The sequence below is a fragment of the Scophthalmus maximus genome, chromosome 4, assembly GCF_022379125.1.
Source record: "Scophthalmus maximus strain ysfricsl-2021 chromosome 4, ASM2237912v1, whole genome shotgun sequence".
NCBI lineage: Eukaryota > Metazoa > Chordata > Actinopteri > Pleuronectiformes > Scophthalmidae > Scophthalmus > Scophthalmus maximus.
Genome location: NC_061518.1, coordinates 18355942 through 18374442, shown reverse-complemented (window position 1 = coordinate 18374442; position 18501 = coordinate 18355942). Strand labels below are relative to the sequence as shown.

Sequence of the window (18501 nt, the reverse complement as noted above, 5' to 3'; positions counted from 1 at the left end):
CACCGCAGCACTTAACACCCCCACCACCACTATCTGCTGATGGTATCTAGACAAAAAGCATATTCACAGAAATGGAGCCTGGTTCTCTTACTACCTAAAACACCAGGATGAAATAGGCAATAGTAAGGTCTGACTTATTCATCAGTATATTGATTACTCAATAAATGCATTTCGCAGATGTATTGCCTTTGGTATTCATCTCACATATAATGCTTTGGAGAAAAAGTGAGACTATAGAGTAAGACCCTTTCTCAAACACACCAGGGTGTCATCTACCTCATAAAATAGATATGCTATGCAATACAAGTTATTTTTGTTTTCAAGCTAAATTGTATGTGTATGTATTTACCAGAAAGATGTTTATATTAAAATAACAAATTCTGTGTTTGCCAGACATTGTATTAAAACATCACAACCCCTCAGCAGTGTTAACAGAGCAGTTTCCTTTAAGATAATAAGGAAATAATAACAAAGCCAGTGTTTTTCGAGTCAGATGTCACTGATTTATTACAATAGTTAAATGTTAATATTGACTGACGCAGTCAGAGGAGGATGGTTTAAAGGTCTGTTACCAGACACCACACCTCTTCGGTTGCAAAGAGTGTTGCGTAAGCAGCACTTTAATCGGGTTCACGTACCACACACACACCTCTCAGCTGTTTCTGTCTTTGCATGCTGACGGTGTGCGGCTGTGGTCTAGAATCAAAAGGCCAACCAGGATTATTAAGAATTGAAATGTCTGATTAATTGTATGAAGAGAGAATAAGCCAAAATACAGAGAAAGATTGCATACACACAGTGAGTTATCTAATACTTATTAATCAGGGTTTCGGAGAGGATAATTGATCTATCCCTCGTGTGACCTATTCTTTTAAGATAATAGAAACATGGCTGCACGTACGCAAACACAAATCACCAGTATCTGTTAACTGAGAGCACCTCGGGGGCCTAGTTGTGGAGCTGTTCAGCAAATTGTTTATGAACATCAGGATGACATTGAGTTCTTTTTTTCCATTTTCTCACCTCATCTCTTTCATCCTCACTGTAGATGTTCCTATACCACTTTTCCCTTCCTGATACCGATTCCGAAACCCGGACTTTGAGTATCCGCCGATACCGAGTACCGAGCTGATAACGGTGCATTCAAATCTAACGACTTATAAAACGTATTTAACAGCTTCATGCTACTGACCTATGGAGTTATTTTACTATCTTATTCAAGAGTGTGGTCTTTCGGTTTGAGCGCATTATTTACTGATTTCACGTTCAGATTTCTCATTCTTTCCTTCAAACTCTGCCCTCGCACTCAAATAGCTCCTTCTTGTGCTCAAATAGTTTCTTCTTGTGCTCAAATACTTTCTTCTTGCATTCGTATTTATTCTGTTTTTGCTCAAACTGTATGCTTTTGGGCAAATATATTGTTGCTCGCACTTACACTGCTTCTGTGCTCTCGAGAAAAAAAAGCATAAAAGGTAAAGAAGAGCTGTTTGTTGGTGGGTTTTTTTTGGCAGATTAATCATCTAGTTCAGCTTTATCAGAATAGTATGTGAGTGAACCATGTCAAGACTTTGGCCTTGTGCTTCCTTATCTCGACGGTTAACTCCAGCCACCAACCACTTCGATCTGCCTGTGCCTCAACTGACACACTTTTCACGTGGCCCCGAGAGTGACGCTGCTCGGGTTGCTCAATTCAGACTCCCCCTTCTAAAAATTGGCATCAGCAGCACACGAGAGGCCAAAGGCCTGTGCATTCATGTTGGACTGGGTGGCTCTGGTTACAGAAAGAGGCTGGTTTGTCCTACTGCCCTAGTCTCCTGTACCCAGTTGTCAGCTTGCTGAAATTTAAACTGCTGTAGTAAAGATTTAGTGGCATATGTTGCCAGTGAAGGAGACAGGGATTTGATGGGGATTCCATATATGCACAGGTTCTTATATAGAGTATTTTAGAGGATGCACTTGTAATCTCTTTAACATTTTCATTCTCATAAACCTTGATATTGCTTTTGCCTTCTTTCCAATGCATCTGATATTGGGACGTCTTTCATAATATGAAAATGTGACATTAAAGCTTGTACCTTAAGTGTACATTGTTATGGGTTATGGAACTGCATGATTGTTGGCTCTACCGGGGAAAAGAAACTTCCCTGTTCAGACCTGGTATTAACGATCCTTCCTGAGTGATCCAATCACAAGGGGACACCTCTTAAGTACATATATGAAAGCACCCAAGACACATTTGAACATGGCTTCTAGATAAGATCACATCTGGAGGTGGTCAGAGACGCATGTGGCCACAGTCGCTTTTTTTGCAGTGATTACAAATGCGTCCTGGGACCGCCTACTCAGCTGACGTCCTCTGACCTGCTATTACTATACATTAACCACCAGATATTGATTTTCAATTTTTTCTTTCTTTTCATTGTATAGAACGCTGCACATTGCTTCACTCAGCCTCTCCTTGCCTCTTTGTCTCCCTCTCTCACCAACACACACTCATCTGTGCAGTCAGACAGGCTAAAGGCAACATTTGCTCTTTTGCAAATTTAAATGACGCACATGCTTTTTGCATGTAGAGCAGGGAAGTGAGATGAAATCACTAGTGCTCTCTGGAGACACATGTGGAGACATTTTTATGCCAGGTGTGAACTGATGAACTTGTAGCTCTCCACTTGTGATCCGATCACCCACCGTGCCAACCTCTATTCTCTCCACTCCACGTTACATAACAGGTGTTAGGTAGACAATTGAATTTGTGAAGGACCTCTTTTGCCTGAATAACAGGAGCTAAGGGGGCCCCCGCTACAATATGTGGGGAGGCACAACGCACCTTAGGCCAGTGTGTCTGAGGATATTGTTTCTGATATTTCTGGAATAATGAGAAGGAGGTTAGGAGAGTGCTGTGAGGAATTGTTATGAACAAGTAGAAGTCACAAACACATGGTATACACTCCAGCCCCCTTTATTCACACATGCTCACAAGTGTTCATGTGTATATTTATTTTAATCTCAGAAAAGTTTACAGCGTTTTTTTTTTAATCTACACTGTGCTTGACATTAACTCAGCCTTAATGCATTTATCTGAAAGCTGCCCAGTGCAACCAGTCATCTGCTTATAGCCACTGAGCAACTCATCTTAATAAGGGGGTTTGATGTACTGTCCTCAAGGACTGAACTTGCTGTGGTTGTTGAAGATGAAGAGGGCACACTGCATCTCATACATCACCTTCAATGTCGAAGCAGGTCTGGGATTTGAATGTGCAGCTTTGTGGTCAGGAGCTGGCAGAGAGAATGAAGATTTCTGGTAAAAGTTGTGCTACTAACTGAAATCGCACGCAGGTCCACAGTGTGAGGTTACAATGACATCCTGGCACAGTAACCTAACTGTGCCGACCTTAACACTGTAAGAAAGAATGAACAGTAAGTGCTTTTAGGGGGATTTGTGTACAGAAACTCAACAAAAGTTCACAGCAAGTTTGGATTTAAACAGGATAAGTGACTAATGCAGCATTTACAAGTTCAGCAAAGGCAGCCACTCAAATTTTAGCCTATATCCACCAGATCTAGAACAGCTTTTTTTAAACATATGTAACAATTTGCTTTGGAGTCATGCTGCATCAAGAGCCATACTCTTCCCAAATCAGATGAGATTAGTTTTGTAATCTAAGTTCTAAGGCCTCATGATGAAAAGTTTTTTTTTTATTCCAGTGGCTCAGAGCTTGTTTACCATGTGACTTCACGAGTTATTAACAACAGCTCTGTTTATGGATGACAATAATGGATGTGAGAGAGAGGGCAAGATGGTTTGTCAGTCTGGGATGAGTGTTAGGGTGCGTGTGTGTGTGTGTCCGTGTGGGTGTGTTTGTTGGCTGTGTTAGAGTAATAGCAGCTGAGATCACGAAACAGAAGAATGGTTCTCCTCTGCTGGAACTGTAGAAACGCCCCCCAGCCAATCACGGCCTGTTGCTACGTGTGCTGTGAATCTGCCCCCTTTGTGTTGCAGAGTGGGAGAGTGGGAAGTGCACACACACACACACACACACACACACACACACACACACACACACACACACACACACACACACACACACACACACACACACACACACACACACACACATCCCAAACCCATGCTCTTGAAGACACATCTTCTCAGTAATGGTAAAAGTTTTGAGACTCTTGGACAAACAAACTAAACTCTTGACAGACAAAGTTTATTTGTGTCATATGCCGATGGTTAAGTTAATAGTGGAATTTAGGTTTAGGTTCATTTCAGGTTTGCCAAGTGTGTTAACAGCAGTTTAAAATAATAATTAATAGCAATTGAACCTTTCCAGCTTTTCCTAGCCATTCATTCTTTATGGTCTACCAAAAAAATAAAAAGGCCAGTTTCTTGGCAGAAAGCCTCCACTTCCAGTTGTTTTTACTCTCGCAACACACAAGGTAGACAAAAACAGGAAAGGTTAGCTGGCATGGAAATACAACTGGCCCTGTTATCACAGTCGAAGTTCAGCAACCGTGCTCTGTTGCCCTGCTGTGGGTCGACATAAACATTCAGACACACTCAGGGCAACATACACACATGATCTTCACACTAAGGAATCCTATGCTGTATAAAGCCAGTACACGTCACTACACACTCATAGAGCACAACAGAAGCATCAATTGTCTCCCAACATTTTGATGTAAAACTGCAGCTCACTGTCACAAACAGAGACGCATATTGGTTCATATTAGCTCATTACTACTACTACTACTCCTCAATCACTGTGATGGGAATTTTTGACACCATGTTTCTGTTGCCGTAACTTTTTTTTTCAGCCTTTCATCCCTGGTCAATAGTTGCGATTGTTATTCACTGTTCTCCACCGGTCCCAGATCAGTCGGGCAGGAGAGAAATGACTGAAGACATGTGCACAGATGCACAGTGAATGGACATTTTGCAATATGAGAAACATTGAACTCTCCCACAGTTGTGTTGCATAAGTGGATGTTTTGTTTGAATGTCCACTTATTCAACACATGAATTTAGTCAACATCTTTGCTATAATTCTGCAGTTTGATAGTTCACTGTGACTCTAGTGTGTCTAGTAAAAGTAACTAAGTAATTGACATTAATTTAGTTGTCCAAATATAATAATAATAATAATAACAATTAGAGCCTGACCGATATGTTTTTTTGGGGGGCGATGCCGATATCGTTATTTGGGAGTACAAGATTCCAGATAGGATACATTGGCCGATATATATATATATTTTTTAAATTTGTCAATGATTCCTAAGATGTCTTTATCAAACCTTTATGACAAAGACATGTAATTGAGGCTCGATATTTTAGTTTAAACATGAACTTTATCATAAATAACTATAAATTGAGAATACAAATACAACCAAATACATAGAACAATTATTTTACATAAAATGTAAACATAGATGCACATTGAAAGGCTCAAATCAGCTGGCCGATAATATCGGTCAGACCTTAAAACTATATGCCGATACCGATATATATGTGAAAGGCTAATATCGGCCGACATTATCGACCAACCAATATATCGGTCGGGCTCTATAATAATGATAAAACTTTATTTCTAGAGCACTTAACTAAACAAGGTTTACAACATACATAGGAATGAAACGGCACAGAACAAAACATGGATAAGAAAGATGACGTAACAAAAAAAAAAAAAATAGGCATCACTTGCCTGCCTGCATGTTTTCAACATGAGCAGTTGAATGCACAGTATGCTTGAAGCCATGACAGCACTGTGGATACCACAAGACTCCATAGTCTGTTTTCACTGATGGGGTTTTTTTTGTGTGAGGAACATTAGCAAGCAAAAACAGTATGATAGCCGTTGTAGCTACAAAAAAGTTGTGTGAGTTTCTGGAATCTGTAGGAACCATATGACCTGATTTCAATTCAGGGTGCAACGATTCAAGTACAACATGCTGATGATTGGTTGTGTCAGACGGCAACAATGAGCAATGTCCAGATTTGCTGGGACCCAGTTCTTGATGGCTAACACTTGGACCGTCTGTATTGTTCACTGCAAATATGAATATTAACCAGGTATATAATTGATCATATTTAAGGTATATAGCATTTTTGGTAACATAAGTTGCTAAATGTTAGAATTCCTACAAGCAGCTTAATGTAAGCAATGTAGGTCCTGAATAGCTTGTGACATTATGGTAATCAATTCTTTCAGTGTTAGTTGTTTTTAAAAACATTAAATAATTCTCACACAAAAAAGACCTGTTTCTCCAATGCCCTTGGTGTACACATGATGTTCAGGAGGGTCTGTTTGCTTAGCTTGTCTTTCTAGTTTCTTAAGATCTAGACGTCCAATGACCAAAATCCTTAAACTGGTTAAAGGTTCTAGTTACATAGTTATAAGGTTTTAAAATGTGACAGTGACTTGAAACTGTGAGAAAGCCGCCAACACTTATGGCAAACTCTGAAAGAAGACATAGTTTAGTTGCTCATGCACACCAGCTGATCCGCAAATTTAGTTATGGCCACGGAACAGAAAGGATGCAATTCCTGCTGTGATAGAAATCCGGTTGCTAAACCTGCTGACCTTTCAGATCTGCCTCCTGCTTTGCTGCCATTGCATTTGAATGCATTGAAACTTGCTGTGCTTTCACAGTTTTGGGATAACAACATAGTGGACGTCGTGCAAGCTTCAAAAGCTCTTTCCCATGGTGGATTTTAGGGGATCCCCTTTGTAGTTTTCAAATAATACACAATTTGTCTGTGCTAATCTTTAGGAAGGCTTAGTTCAGCCCTACTAGCTTCAGTGTGTGGAAATCAAAAGAAACATAATATGGTATACGTGTCTGTAATTAAGCAATCAATTTATGTCTGCTGGAACTTTTCTCACAAGCTTGAAATTATTTTAATCATTCCACAGAGCGGGACTTCAGCACATGCTGCAAGGCAGACACCATCACAAAGTCATCAAGTACTTTATTGTAGGAATTTAGACTTTGAAATCAGAGAGAGAGAAGAGAACAGAAAATGAGAGCTACCAAGTTGTGTCTATATTTATCTCACCGGGGGCTGCAGTACGATTTAGCATGGAAGAACTGCCAGTGTAATCTGCCCCCATTCTGCCTCTGTATACTTTTATAGAAATGCAACTGTGTTCATGTAAAAATGTGTGTATTAGGACTGCACAGTTCTTGATAAATGAGTCTCATTTTCCCAACACAGAATTGAGTGTGCCGTTTTGTCTTATATTATATATATGTCTTACATATTGTTGGCGTCGTTTGGTATTTCAACAGGAGCAATACAGTTTGTACAGGTTCTTATTTTTTGACTATCGTCTCCAAACACAGCAGAGAATATGACCTGGTTTTCAATACGAGCTCAACAGAACTGGGGTTAAATTTAGATTTGTGTCATACCGATTCGCAGTTCAAGTGATTTGATGCAGTATTGGGGAAAATTAAGTAGTGTTTTGTTAAGATCTCCCTCCTATAAGTATATATTGCCAAACTGCTGTTTTTTAAAGAATGAAACTGACCTTGCATGAACATGGGAATTAAATCACAATTAGGATATCACATGACCCAAGTGTGAATGCCTTTTTTGGCATATCCACTTTTTCTTGTCTACGCATGATTCAAGGTCATTCCATTAAAACATCTCAGCTCACTCTGTTCAACATCTTACTGAGAGTGGTGACTATATGGTGTTGGTGCGGAGAAAAAGCTTTGACTTTGAGTTGTTTCCCTCTGACGACATCCAGTGTTGTACGTGGTGAGAATGAGGGATTTTCAGCGTGGGGACAATGAATCTTCACTGTTTTGTTCCCTTCAGAAGGAGCTGGATATCATTATGTGTTCAGCTGACACACCTCAGTGAGCTCAGCAGACTGCTGCCACTACTGCACAGAGGCTGCCTGGATATGCTGTTAACACACACGTCCTCCCTGCAGGCTGGTTATCTAGAGTCTGCAGGTCAGATTTTTTTTTTTTTATCATATTGACTTGAGACCTTAAAGAGCATTTTAAATCTCAGAAATATCCTCAAGTGTCCTTGCAGTGTGAGTGATGTAAGTAGTTGGTACAGTTATATAGATCTCTTGTTCTCATTGTTTTATTATTTATTCGTCTGGAGAAAAAATTGACTCGGCGGAGTCAGGGCTCGAGTGTTTTGCTCAGGAGAACCTTTGTTTAGTTTCATAACCAGTCTCGACATTAAAACTGGAACAAAGCAGTTGCATATGCATTTTTCAATTTTTCCCCCTAATTTAAGTAAATTTGAATCTTAGACTTTTTTATACATGGGATATTTTATACAAAAGATCAGTGGAATTTAAACTCTCTTTCATTTTATGTCCCCTTAAACTCTTTTTTTTTTCATTTGTTTGTATCTACATCAGCCTCATTGTCTTCCCTTCTTGTCTGTTTAGTCCGAGTTTGTAGCCGTTTTATATTAAAGGCAGACATTGCTTGCCCCAAAGTGTCTGTAGCCAACTATTTGCAACTATAGCTATTTGCACATGGGGGTGGATAGCCAATGTGGCTATTTACACCCAGCTTTTAGGCTGTCCTGGACCACTTCATTGAGACCAAGAAGTACTGACAGGAAGTGTCCAAAAGCATGAGGGTTTATTCAAGAAATGTAAATAAAACCCCATAGCCAGTTGGGATATGTTCAGTTTTTCATACAAGGGTTTATTTATTCTTTGATACATCTGTAAAATATCTGTCCGCCACAAGCTGCCAGATTGGTAGTGAATAGCCATACAGTGACAAAGTGTAAAAAAAAATTAAATTCAAGAACAACTTGTCATTTTGTAACAGACAACTTTTTCCTCATGGGAGTGTTTTGACATGCAGAAAGCTTAATTTTTATGATCAGACTTCAGCTGATACAAATTTCACCTAATTTGCCTTATTCACGAGCTTTCAACCATTTGCATGAAATTCACTTGACAGTCAGGTACTGTAACTGAAAGAGAACTGTCTTTCCCCAACGTTGTGCGTTTCCCATCTGCCCTTAAGACTACTCAGCTTGTTTCTTCCTTTATCTGCCGAGACCTTCTGTTTGTCTCCCTCTGAAGTAAATCTCGTCTCTCCCCGTTGCCGCCCCGCAGTTTGTTATTTCAAATTTTCTCTGTGTGTAACACTCAATACTTTGATAACCAGTAGCTCAGCTTTAGGGGAGCTCATCATTGCGACACTTTGATCTGTGACTCTTTTTCTTTCTCCTGTTATCCTCGACTGGGTTTTGACTCCAGTCCATCAACACAGATGAGGAATATCTAGCAGAACTCTCTAAACAAATGAAACATATTGAGTGCAGCACTGGGGATGAGAGTGATAAAAAGAGGGACAGCTACATGGTGATTGTGTGTCCACAGTTCACAGATTAATGGGCCAGCTGATATGAACGTGTGAGTCTGTCTCTCCTTCTGTCTGTCGTCCAGGTGGTGTCACAAAATGTAAATATTGATCCCAGGCACATGTATTCAATTTAAGAGCTTCACATCACTGTCGTAACCAGGCAGGCGTGTACAGGAATCTTGCTTTGTTTTACACAACACGAAAAAAAGCAGCATACACACAGAACACAAGACAGTTCACTAGCCTCTCTGACAGGTCTTAGGGGTGTGTGTGTGTGTGTGTGTGTGTGTGTGTGTGTGTGTGTGTGTGTGTGTGTGTGTGTGTGTGTGTGTGTGTGTGTGTGTGTGTGTGTGTGTGTGTGTGTGTGTGTGTGTGTGTGTGTGTGTGTGTGTGTGTGTGTGTGTGTGTGTGTGTGTGTGTGTGTGTGTGTGTGTGTGTGTGTGAGAGAGACACCGTGTGTGTGACCCCTCCACTGTTGTCCTGGAGGCCTTTTTCCATCCCACATGACTCTATTCTGATCTGTTGGCCAGAGGGCATGGAGACAGCTGAGCTGAGGTGTGTGTGTACACAGGCCAAACCAGCCGATCTGTAGGCGGGACTCCAGCTGCACTCGGTGGCAGGCGGTCACAGGTTATCTAATAATAAGACGCCTGAATCTAAATCCGACTGACCTGTTACATAATTCAAATCACACATTATCGGGAGACGGAGGAGAGGTCACACGCACACGGGAATAAGAGAAAAATCTGTTTTCCATTATGTGGTTAAACCTGATTGAAATATTCCCTGTTTGCATTACTCAAGCAGTGCAAGTAGTTGCTATGGTACTTCTCCCACTGAATGCAAGGAGACCAGCAGAGAAAGAGGAAAAAAAAGTAATGGAAACAAAACAAATTGAAGAGAGCAAGAGAAAAGATTTCTCACAAATGCACAATAATTCCAAAGATGAAATATAGATTGATGAGAGCCATATTTCTGTTTTCTAAGAGTTGTAGGGGCTAGAATGAATTGGTCACAGTTCAGTGGCAAAGAGCTTTTGTGAGCGTACGTGTTCATGGGTTTGACTTTCCTAGAAAGCAGGAATCTAACACCCACTGTGCACACATGTTTGAGGTGTGTGCGCGCGCGTGTGTAGGCTTCACAGGAATGTTGTATTCAGGCATGGCACTAAAGAATGACAGCTCTCATCTGTGCCTACACAGGGTGGGCCCCTTCCCTTAAGCCTCCATCATTTGTCCTTTGTCCTCTCGTGTGTGTGTGTGTGTGTGTGTGTGTGTGTGTGTGTGTGTGTGTGTGTGTGTGTGTGTGTGTGTGTGTGTGTGTGTGTGTGTGTGTGTGTGTGTGTGTGTGTGTGTGTGTGTGTGTGTGTGTGTGTGTGTGTGTGTGTGTGTGTCTTTTTATTGTGTATATTTTCAGTGGGTTCGTATGTTTGTGTGTTGATGGTGAGTTGGTTATCAGTGCGTCTGTGTTTGTTGCTAGGCATGTGTTTTTCACATGTGAGCTCAAGAGCGTTTGTGAGCGTATGTGTTCATGGGTTTGACTTTCCTCGAAAGCAGCAATCTCACACCCACTGTGCACACATGATTGGGGGATCTGCGTGTGCGTGTGTGTGTGTGTGTCTGTCTGTGTTTAAGGGGGGGGCATGAGTAGCACACCATTTCTCAGAGGCCGTTTAATCACTCTTTTATCTCCCTGTTTCATCCATCCATGCTTCCTCCTTCCTCCTTTTTTTGCTTCTTGCCTTCTTCACAAAGCAGAGCTTTAGCCATCATCCCCTGACGACACTATCCTTTCCCAGCACACACTGGGTTTATACCTCAACCCCAGCCCACTTTACCATTCATCCAGTACATTGAAGCAAACCACTCTGGAAAGTCCCAGGTGATAAACCCTGGGACCTTGAATCTTGACCTTAGTCGTCTATCACTCCCTCTCTCCTGCTGCTTGCCTGGTCTCTTTCTCCCTTTGTTCGAACCTTTCTGATTCGAGCTCGTGCAGTAAAGGAGTTTGTCCCTGAATGTAGCCTCCCTCTCCATCTCATTCACCCTGCACTTATTCAGCCTACAGCTGGTGAACAGGCCCCATTCCACCCCTCCCTCCTTCGTCATGTTTTGTGTTGGAGTGAGCCTCTCCACGTGCAGCAGCAGCTCAAAAGCATGTAGGAGGAGTTCCCTGAGAGGAATGTGCGTGACTGGCTGGCTCGCTGCAATACATACACGCACACATGCACACACACATACACACACAGCAACAGCTTGTAGCTCACACTTCTGCAGAGCCAGCTGAGAGGGACTCTGTTCTCGCAAGTCCTGCTCTGATGGAGGGGGAGGGCATGTGTGTGTGCATGTGTGTGAGTTATTGTACTTCTATGACCTAACCTAAAAACAAATATGCACTTAATGGTGAGCTAATATTTGTTTGACTCCAATTACATGAAAGCAGGACCCAGCGATTGTCGAGCAATCTGCTTCTGTATTTCCTATTGTGTTTGCTTGTTTGCCATGAGGAGAGAAAGCTGCGACTCCCAGAGCCGCTGTGTATCAGCTGCCTCCTGCGGGATTCTGGGAGTGTACTCCTGGAGGAGTACTGCAGATAGAGAGCCAAGACAGGCTCTTCAAGCCGCTAATAATACCCCACTTTAGATATTAAGCATTAACCCTGCTCTGTTTGTGTAAAAAATGTATTAATGTTGTCGTGGCAGTAGACAAACCTCTGAGCCTCTGCTACAGCTAGTAGGATTTTACCTGCTGACCTAACACAGTGTAAAAACCCACAAACATATATTCAGCTATTGTTAATTATATTTTTCAGAAGAGCGACAGACAGTTTTGCCTTGTCAGAAGTCTTTACACTTCTTTATAACTATCACGCATGTATTTGAACAGCTTCTATTTTCCTCCTTCTCAACAGTGAAAGGTTGATTCAGCCCTTCTCTGTTCTGCCTTTTCCTGTCCCAGCCCCACCCAAGCAAAATTAGTGGAGCATCGGGTGGTGCAGCATAACTTTAGCATCTCTGTCCTCGTGTTGGTTTTTGTTTGTAAATGTTTTGTCAAAGAGTGTTGTATGATGTCACTGTCTGTGTATTGTGTGGCTTCGGCTCTGAACTCAGCTGACATGGTAGATCTAAATATAATCCTTTGAAGCAGTCACACTAGAAAACTTGTCACCCTCTGCCTTCCCCGACACCCCTTCTCCAAACAAGCTTTTCTAGCCTGAGCTGAATATCCACATCCACCTGAGCAACATTATAAACAAAGACATTCAGGAGTTTGTTTTTCTTTGTTGGCAATACTGGTTACTAATAGCACTTGTGTTGCCCCAGCATCAGTCACGCACATTTTTTTAACTGCTCCTTTCCTCCACTTGGTTCCCTGTTTTCTGTTTAGGCGTGGGGAGAATGAATATACTGACCCTCCGTTTCTCTGCCTTGTCTAGATGCAACGGAGGAGTTTTTCGAGTACGATGCGGAGGAGTTCCTGGTGTTCCTGACCTTGCTCATCACCGAGGGACGGACACCGGAATATTCTGTGAAGGGCAGGACCGAGGGGCTGCACTGTCCCCCAGCCCAGTCGGCCATGCCGCCTCTCCACAAGCACGAGTGCAGCGACAAACTGCCCCAGGTAACTTGTGTAACTGTAAACAAGAGCCAGTGTCTTCTCGTTTTACAAGAGCCTGTTGCTGCTTCATCTGTGTCATTCGAGTCATGAGCAGACCCACTTATCAAACAGGATGCACATTTGATTGATTAATTCTTTATTGGAGATGCTGGTAATAATCTGTAATTTTATTAAGATAGCTGGATCTCAGTACCCAACTCACACTGATATAAATGTTTTTGAAACATTAAATGTAAAACACTTCAGCAGTGCCACAAACTACAGCCTCTGAAACGACCATTAAGTTTAATCGATGTCTCATTGACGTAGTTATAACAAAAACTGGACATTATGTACCTACTGACTGATAGGACTGCGGGACTGTTGTGTTAGTCTACATTCAAATTGATAAGGTATTGTGATGAAATGGTCACTGGTTTCATGCTAACCATAGTACCATTACCATTTCAAATTTGAGTTATCATTAAGACCTTGTTCGATTACTGCGTCTTGATAAACTCAGGTAAAAAGTTAACAAAAAGCTCCCAAGTGCAGCGTGGGTTTGTTTTGCATTAATGAAAACATGGCAGAAGGCTGAATCTATTTGTCTTGCCTCTTAAAAACACTCAATGTTCTTCTGCTGCTCTTTGCCTAATGTGTCTGCAAGACACTATACACTTGCATTGGACAAGGTGAAAATATTTTTAATATTATATTCAGATGTGACCTCAATGAATTCAGAGTAATTCAACTCAAAGTGAGGCTCATTGGAAGTCTGTTTGTGCTTTGCCTCTGAATTTTAAGGTCTCTGTGTTGACATTCACTAATGAGCACTAACCCTCCACCTTTCTCTGTGACTGTGTGTGACCAGTGTCGGCAGGCAAGGCGAACCCGTTCAGAGGTGATCCTGCTTTGGAAGAACAGCATCCCCATCATGATCGAGGTCATGCTCCTGCCGGATTGTTGCTATGGCGATGAGTCCCCCCCGAATGACCCCATCAGTGACCCAATCATCAAACAGGATGCCCTGCTTCTGGAGAGATGGACCCTGCAGCCAGTTCCAAGACAGTAAGGCTACATCCAAACTTTTACATTTTAAGATTTTAACCGCATCCCTTTAACTCACATTTATTACTGGTATCCATACCACTCAGGAGTTTTTGAGGCTGTAAAACTGAGAATTTCGGAAACGCATTGCATATTAGTCTGGGCAAACAGAATACAGGAACCTTCGGAAACAATGATGCAAGTTGTGAGGTTTTTCCCAGTGCCATTTTTGAAGCTGGTACTGACTGGAGTTTGCTGTTCAGGGAAACAGACAAAACAACCAAGGAGATCCATACACAGTTCTCCCCTCTTTATGACCTCATCTTCATTGCAGTTTTGGTATAAGAGACTGGTGGTGGAGGAATGGTCAAGCAGAGATTCTATGATGTTTCTGATGTATGGAGTCTGTTTCCTGGTAGCACAGTAAACGATCAATTTAAGACAAAAAACTGACGCATACACTCCTCTTGATTAGGTCTTGATCAGTCACAATACCCCTTTACCTGATTCGTTGGATAATGAACTACAAGCTTTGCTGACCTCATTGTCTTTGCTAGCAGCTGTTGAATTAAGTTAAACTCTGCTGTTTATAATGATACAGCAGGTGCGTGCCCTGTGTACGTGAATTTTTTTTTTCAGGCATGATGGTACAGACGGAGCAAAAATACGGAGCAAAAAACGCCCATCTAGATGGAGATAGTTTTTGTTATTGAACAGCGTTTTACTATGAACGAATGACGAAGCTGAAGGCACATACACACATGCACATGTTTCACAGCAGTAATCTTAGAGGACACTGTTCTCACCAACATTTTGTCAAAAATGTGCTGTTTGAAAGAAATGCATTATTATGCTGTTTGTTAACAAGGCTGCTCCCAACTAGCACAACATAATCTAAACATGCAAGGGCTGGGGCTTACAAGTATTTAAAAAGAAGGAGAAACATAGATACCATATCTGGGTCAAAACACAGATTAAAAACACAGAGTTAAAATAAATGAAAGTGTGTTGAAGTCTGCACATATACTCTTTGTGCAGGTTTCACCAGAAAGCCTATTGCACTTGGACTCAACAAGAGTCATGCTGCATGCTTTTTTTTTTCTTTTTTTTTTACAAATAATCAAAAATATGATAATTTTCAGCAAAGGTTTGTAAAGGAAGGGGAGATTTCACTTGAATAAACCATAAAAAACAAAAATTTAAGTGCAAATATAACAACACTGTAGGTGTGACTCAGCTTTAGATAAATAACTGATCTTCAGTGGCATGATGTTGCAGCGTGTGTAACCTGTCCTGGTGGCAGATGATTCTATACAATACCAGCGAGAAAACACTTTCTGAGAGAAAAATGTAGCCCCGAAAAAGTGCATAAACCTTCTTTTTTGTGTTCAATACAGTCAATTGTATTTCTTATATTTTATGACATTTTTAATGTGTAAAATTACATAGTAGACATTTTAATCTCACACCAGATCCAGACATGCTAAAGTAAATGTTCAAAAAGCTACCGGGAAAAAAAACCATCAACATTTGCGTGGCACTCAGAGGGTTAATTAGCCTGACCAATTGGTCCACTTTCCTGCTCACGTGTTTAGGAAAATCGAAACACTGTGTCTGACAAAACACACATTAATAACCCGTGAACTGTGTTCTCATTAACCTGACATACTGGCACATTTCCACCTCCTTTTAAATGTGTTTCTAATAGGAGCGGCGATCGTTTCATTGAGGAGAAGACCCTGCTGTTGGCTGTTCGCTCCTATGTTTTCTTCTCGCAGCTCAGCGCCTGGCTTAGTGCGTCCCATGGCATTGTCCCCAGAAACATCCTGTACAGGTCAGACATAACTCTTACTTACCACACTGGTGGGCTGAAGGCTTTTCACTCGGGCTGTCGGACCAGATTATTAAAGCGACAGAAAACTTAAGTTAGGATGTTTTTCGGGTTTACAGATAGGTGTAAATCTGTGTTCAGCGTGATGTTTTGAACAGTGAATTATGGGAAGTGAAACTGAATCTCTAAAAGTTCGTAGATATTTTACGCCGTAAGACTCAACAGTCACCTGTTTATTCAATTCAACCCTGAACAGGATCAGTGCTGCTGATGAGGAGTTGGTGTGGCAGTTCTCCCAGCCACCGTCGGAGCACGTTTTCCCCGTCCCCAATGTATCCCAGAGTGTTGCGCTGCAGGTCCGTGTCCAGTCGCTCCCCCGACAGCCCACCTACCCCACCCTAGCCTGCAGCATCCATACTGGTCTGCCTCCGCTTTACAGCAAGACCCCCAGCCTCAGCCCAAATCTCAATAGCCATGGTGGACTGTCCACCCTCAAAAAGAACCAGGAGCCCAGCAAAGACAACCTCCTACACCCTTCTAACATGTACAGTAAGAGCTCCAACCCCATGTCCGGCCTTCTTCTCAATGGATTACCCGTTCCTAATCTTCCCATCAACAACATCCCCACCAATAGCCTTCCTCATACTGCTGTGCCGCCTGCCTACAGCAAGAAAAGCCATGAGCCTGATGAAAACCACACCTATCAGAACGGGGAACTCCCGCAGGTCAACATCCCCAATCGGCAGGGCTCACCGCTGTTCCACAGATCCTTCCACTCCCCCACACCCCCGCGCTCCCCCTCCCCACTTCCCACAAGTAAAGCAGGGAAGTGGCTGTACTCAGCCCTAAATGGTTCGTCTGACTCCACACAAGTAGAGGACTATGGGTCTGGTACCAACAGCAGTGAGAGGTCAAAGGGGCCAATCCCTGAGCCACTGAGAGCTTTCAAGACTTTTTCCTTGGCTGAGCCGACCCGCTGCCCCTCCCCAAGGCCCACTGCAACTGAAACAAACCCCCTGATTGGTTCCCTGCTGCAGGAGAGACAGGAAGTTATTGCCCGCATCGCACAGAGGCTCAACTTCTGCGACCCTACAGCACCGCCACTCCCTCCCGGCCTTTTTGCTTCAGACAACCCTCCCAAAGCCATGTGGGGTACTAACCATGATGACATGACTGCCAGTAAGACCAAAGAGCCTGAGGTACCGCCATATGAATCTGTGGGGCGCAGCCCCTTCAACACACCTGTGACTGACACTTCTTTCAGCAAACGGGAGAGCACCTCCATTAAACCTGCAGCCTGCAGGAAGCTAAAAATGACTGAGACAAGAGACAGGGAGGAGGAGAGGAACGGAGAGAGGGAGAGAGATAGAGAGAAGTACAGAGATGGGCAGAGGGAGAGGGACAGCTCCCTCATTGCCCAGGCAGTACAAGACATCACCAGACTCATTCAGGAAAGACTGTCTGGTCCATCTCTGTCCCCCAGGCACAGCAGAAGCAGCAGCCCTCTGCACCACACACACACCACGACAGTCACACACACAGTCCGCACATACTCACACATCACACACGTCCCACAAGCCCCACACACTGCCACCAATGGCTACACCAACGGACACACACGCAGCCACGAACCTCACAGCGGCAGCACGCACACCGCTGCCACACATGCGCCCTTTTGCACAGACAAGCCCCGAGTTGATTTTCCCCAGGCCCAAAATGGTGCTCACTTTACACTTGAAGAACCCTCGTTCAAAGGCCAGCCCCACGCCCAGGCTGGTCAGCGTTTACGGACCCCCCCACAGGAAAAGCTCAGAGTCAGGACACCCAGCAGCCACGAAACCCCCCCTGCCTCCTTTCTCGAGAACAGCCCAAGGAAGGCCCAGATTTTCAGTTGGACTTGTAATGATGCCTGCCCGGCCACGAACTGTAACATAAACCACAGCAATCCTCAGCATCAGTCCCACATGCATATGCAGAACTGTGTGAAATCCCAGGCCTCTGCCCTCCAGGATGAGAACCAGGCACCCACAGAGTCTGGATGGTCCAGCACCTCAAGGCCTGACATGACTCCTCCTCCCACTGTTCTGGTAAGAGATTCTTATCTGAGTGGGTATTGATTGTCCATATACTTTAGAGTGATCACCAATTTAGTCATCTGCAATTGTGGTTCTGCACCTCTAGAGGCTGCTACCAGCCACGAAATGTCTGGCACATGACCCATCCAAAACTGTTTTCACACTTTAGTTTATGTTTTAAACTTATGCTTTAGTTTTATGTTTAAAGTGTTTTACCAGAAGCACTGGACCGGAGTGGTAAATAAAATGGCATATGATGATCTAACAGAACATTAGTTAATGAATACAGATGAATGAATACACTTAATAATAATCTCTCTCCGTCTCCAGCGCGCCACCAGCCCCTCCCCTCTGCGTCCCTTCAACAGCTGGAAGAAACAGAATCGCCACTCGATAGACGTCACGGCAACCAAGGCCTTCCACCCCTGCACTGGCCTGCCGCTGCTCTCTAGCCCTGTACGAGACACACTCACACACACACACACACACACACACACACACACACACACACACACACACAACAGCTTTCTTCGTTGTACATTTATTAAAGTACACTTTCCCACACAGACCTACAGGCACACTCAAACACTTA

At 42.9% G+C, this 18501-nt stretch overlaps 1 protein-coding gene across 2 annotated transcripts in view; it reads left to right on the top strand.

Annotated features, from left to right (window-relative positions):
* The window catches only part of fam214a (family with sequence similarity 214 member A), a 29804-nt gene that overhangs the window by 6586 nt on the left and 4717 nt on the right, over positions 1-18501 (top strand). For both annotated transcript variants that reach the window (XM_035627795.2, XM_035627796.2), the window contains exons 2-6: positions 12796-12980; positions 13828-14024; positions 15712-15837; positions 16091-17921; positions 18240-18365. In XM_035627795.2, the coding sequence (XP_035483688.1) occupies positions 12796-12980; positions 13828-14024; positions 15712-15837; positions 16091-17921; positions 18240-18365 (2465 nt within the window). The remainder of the gene's footprint in view (positions 1-12795; positions 12981-13827; positions 14025-15711; positions 15838-16090; positions 17922-18239; positions 18366-18501) is intronic.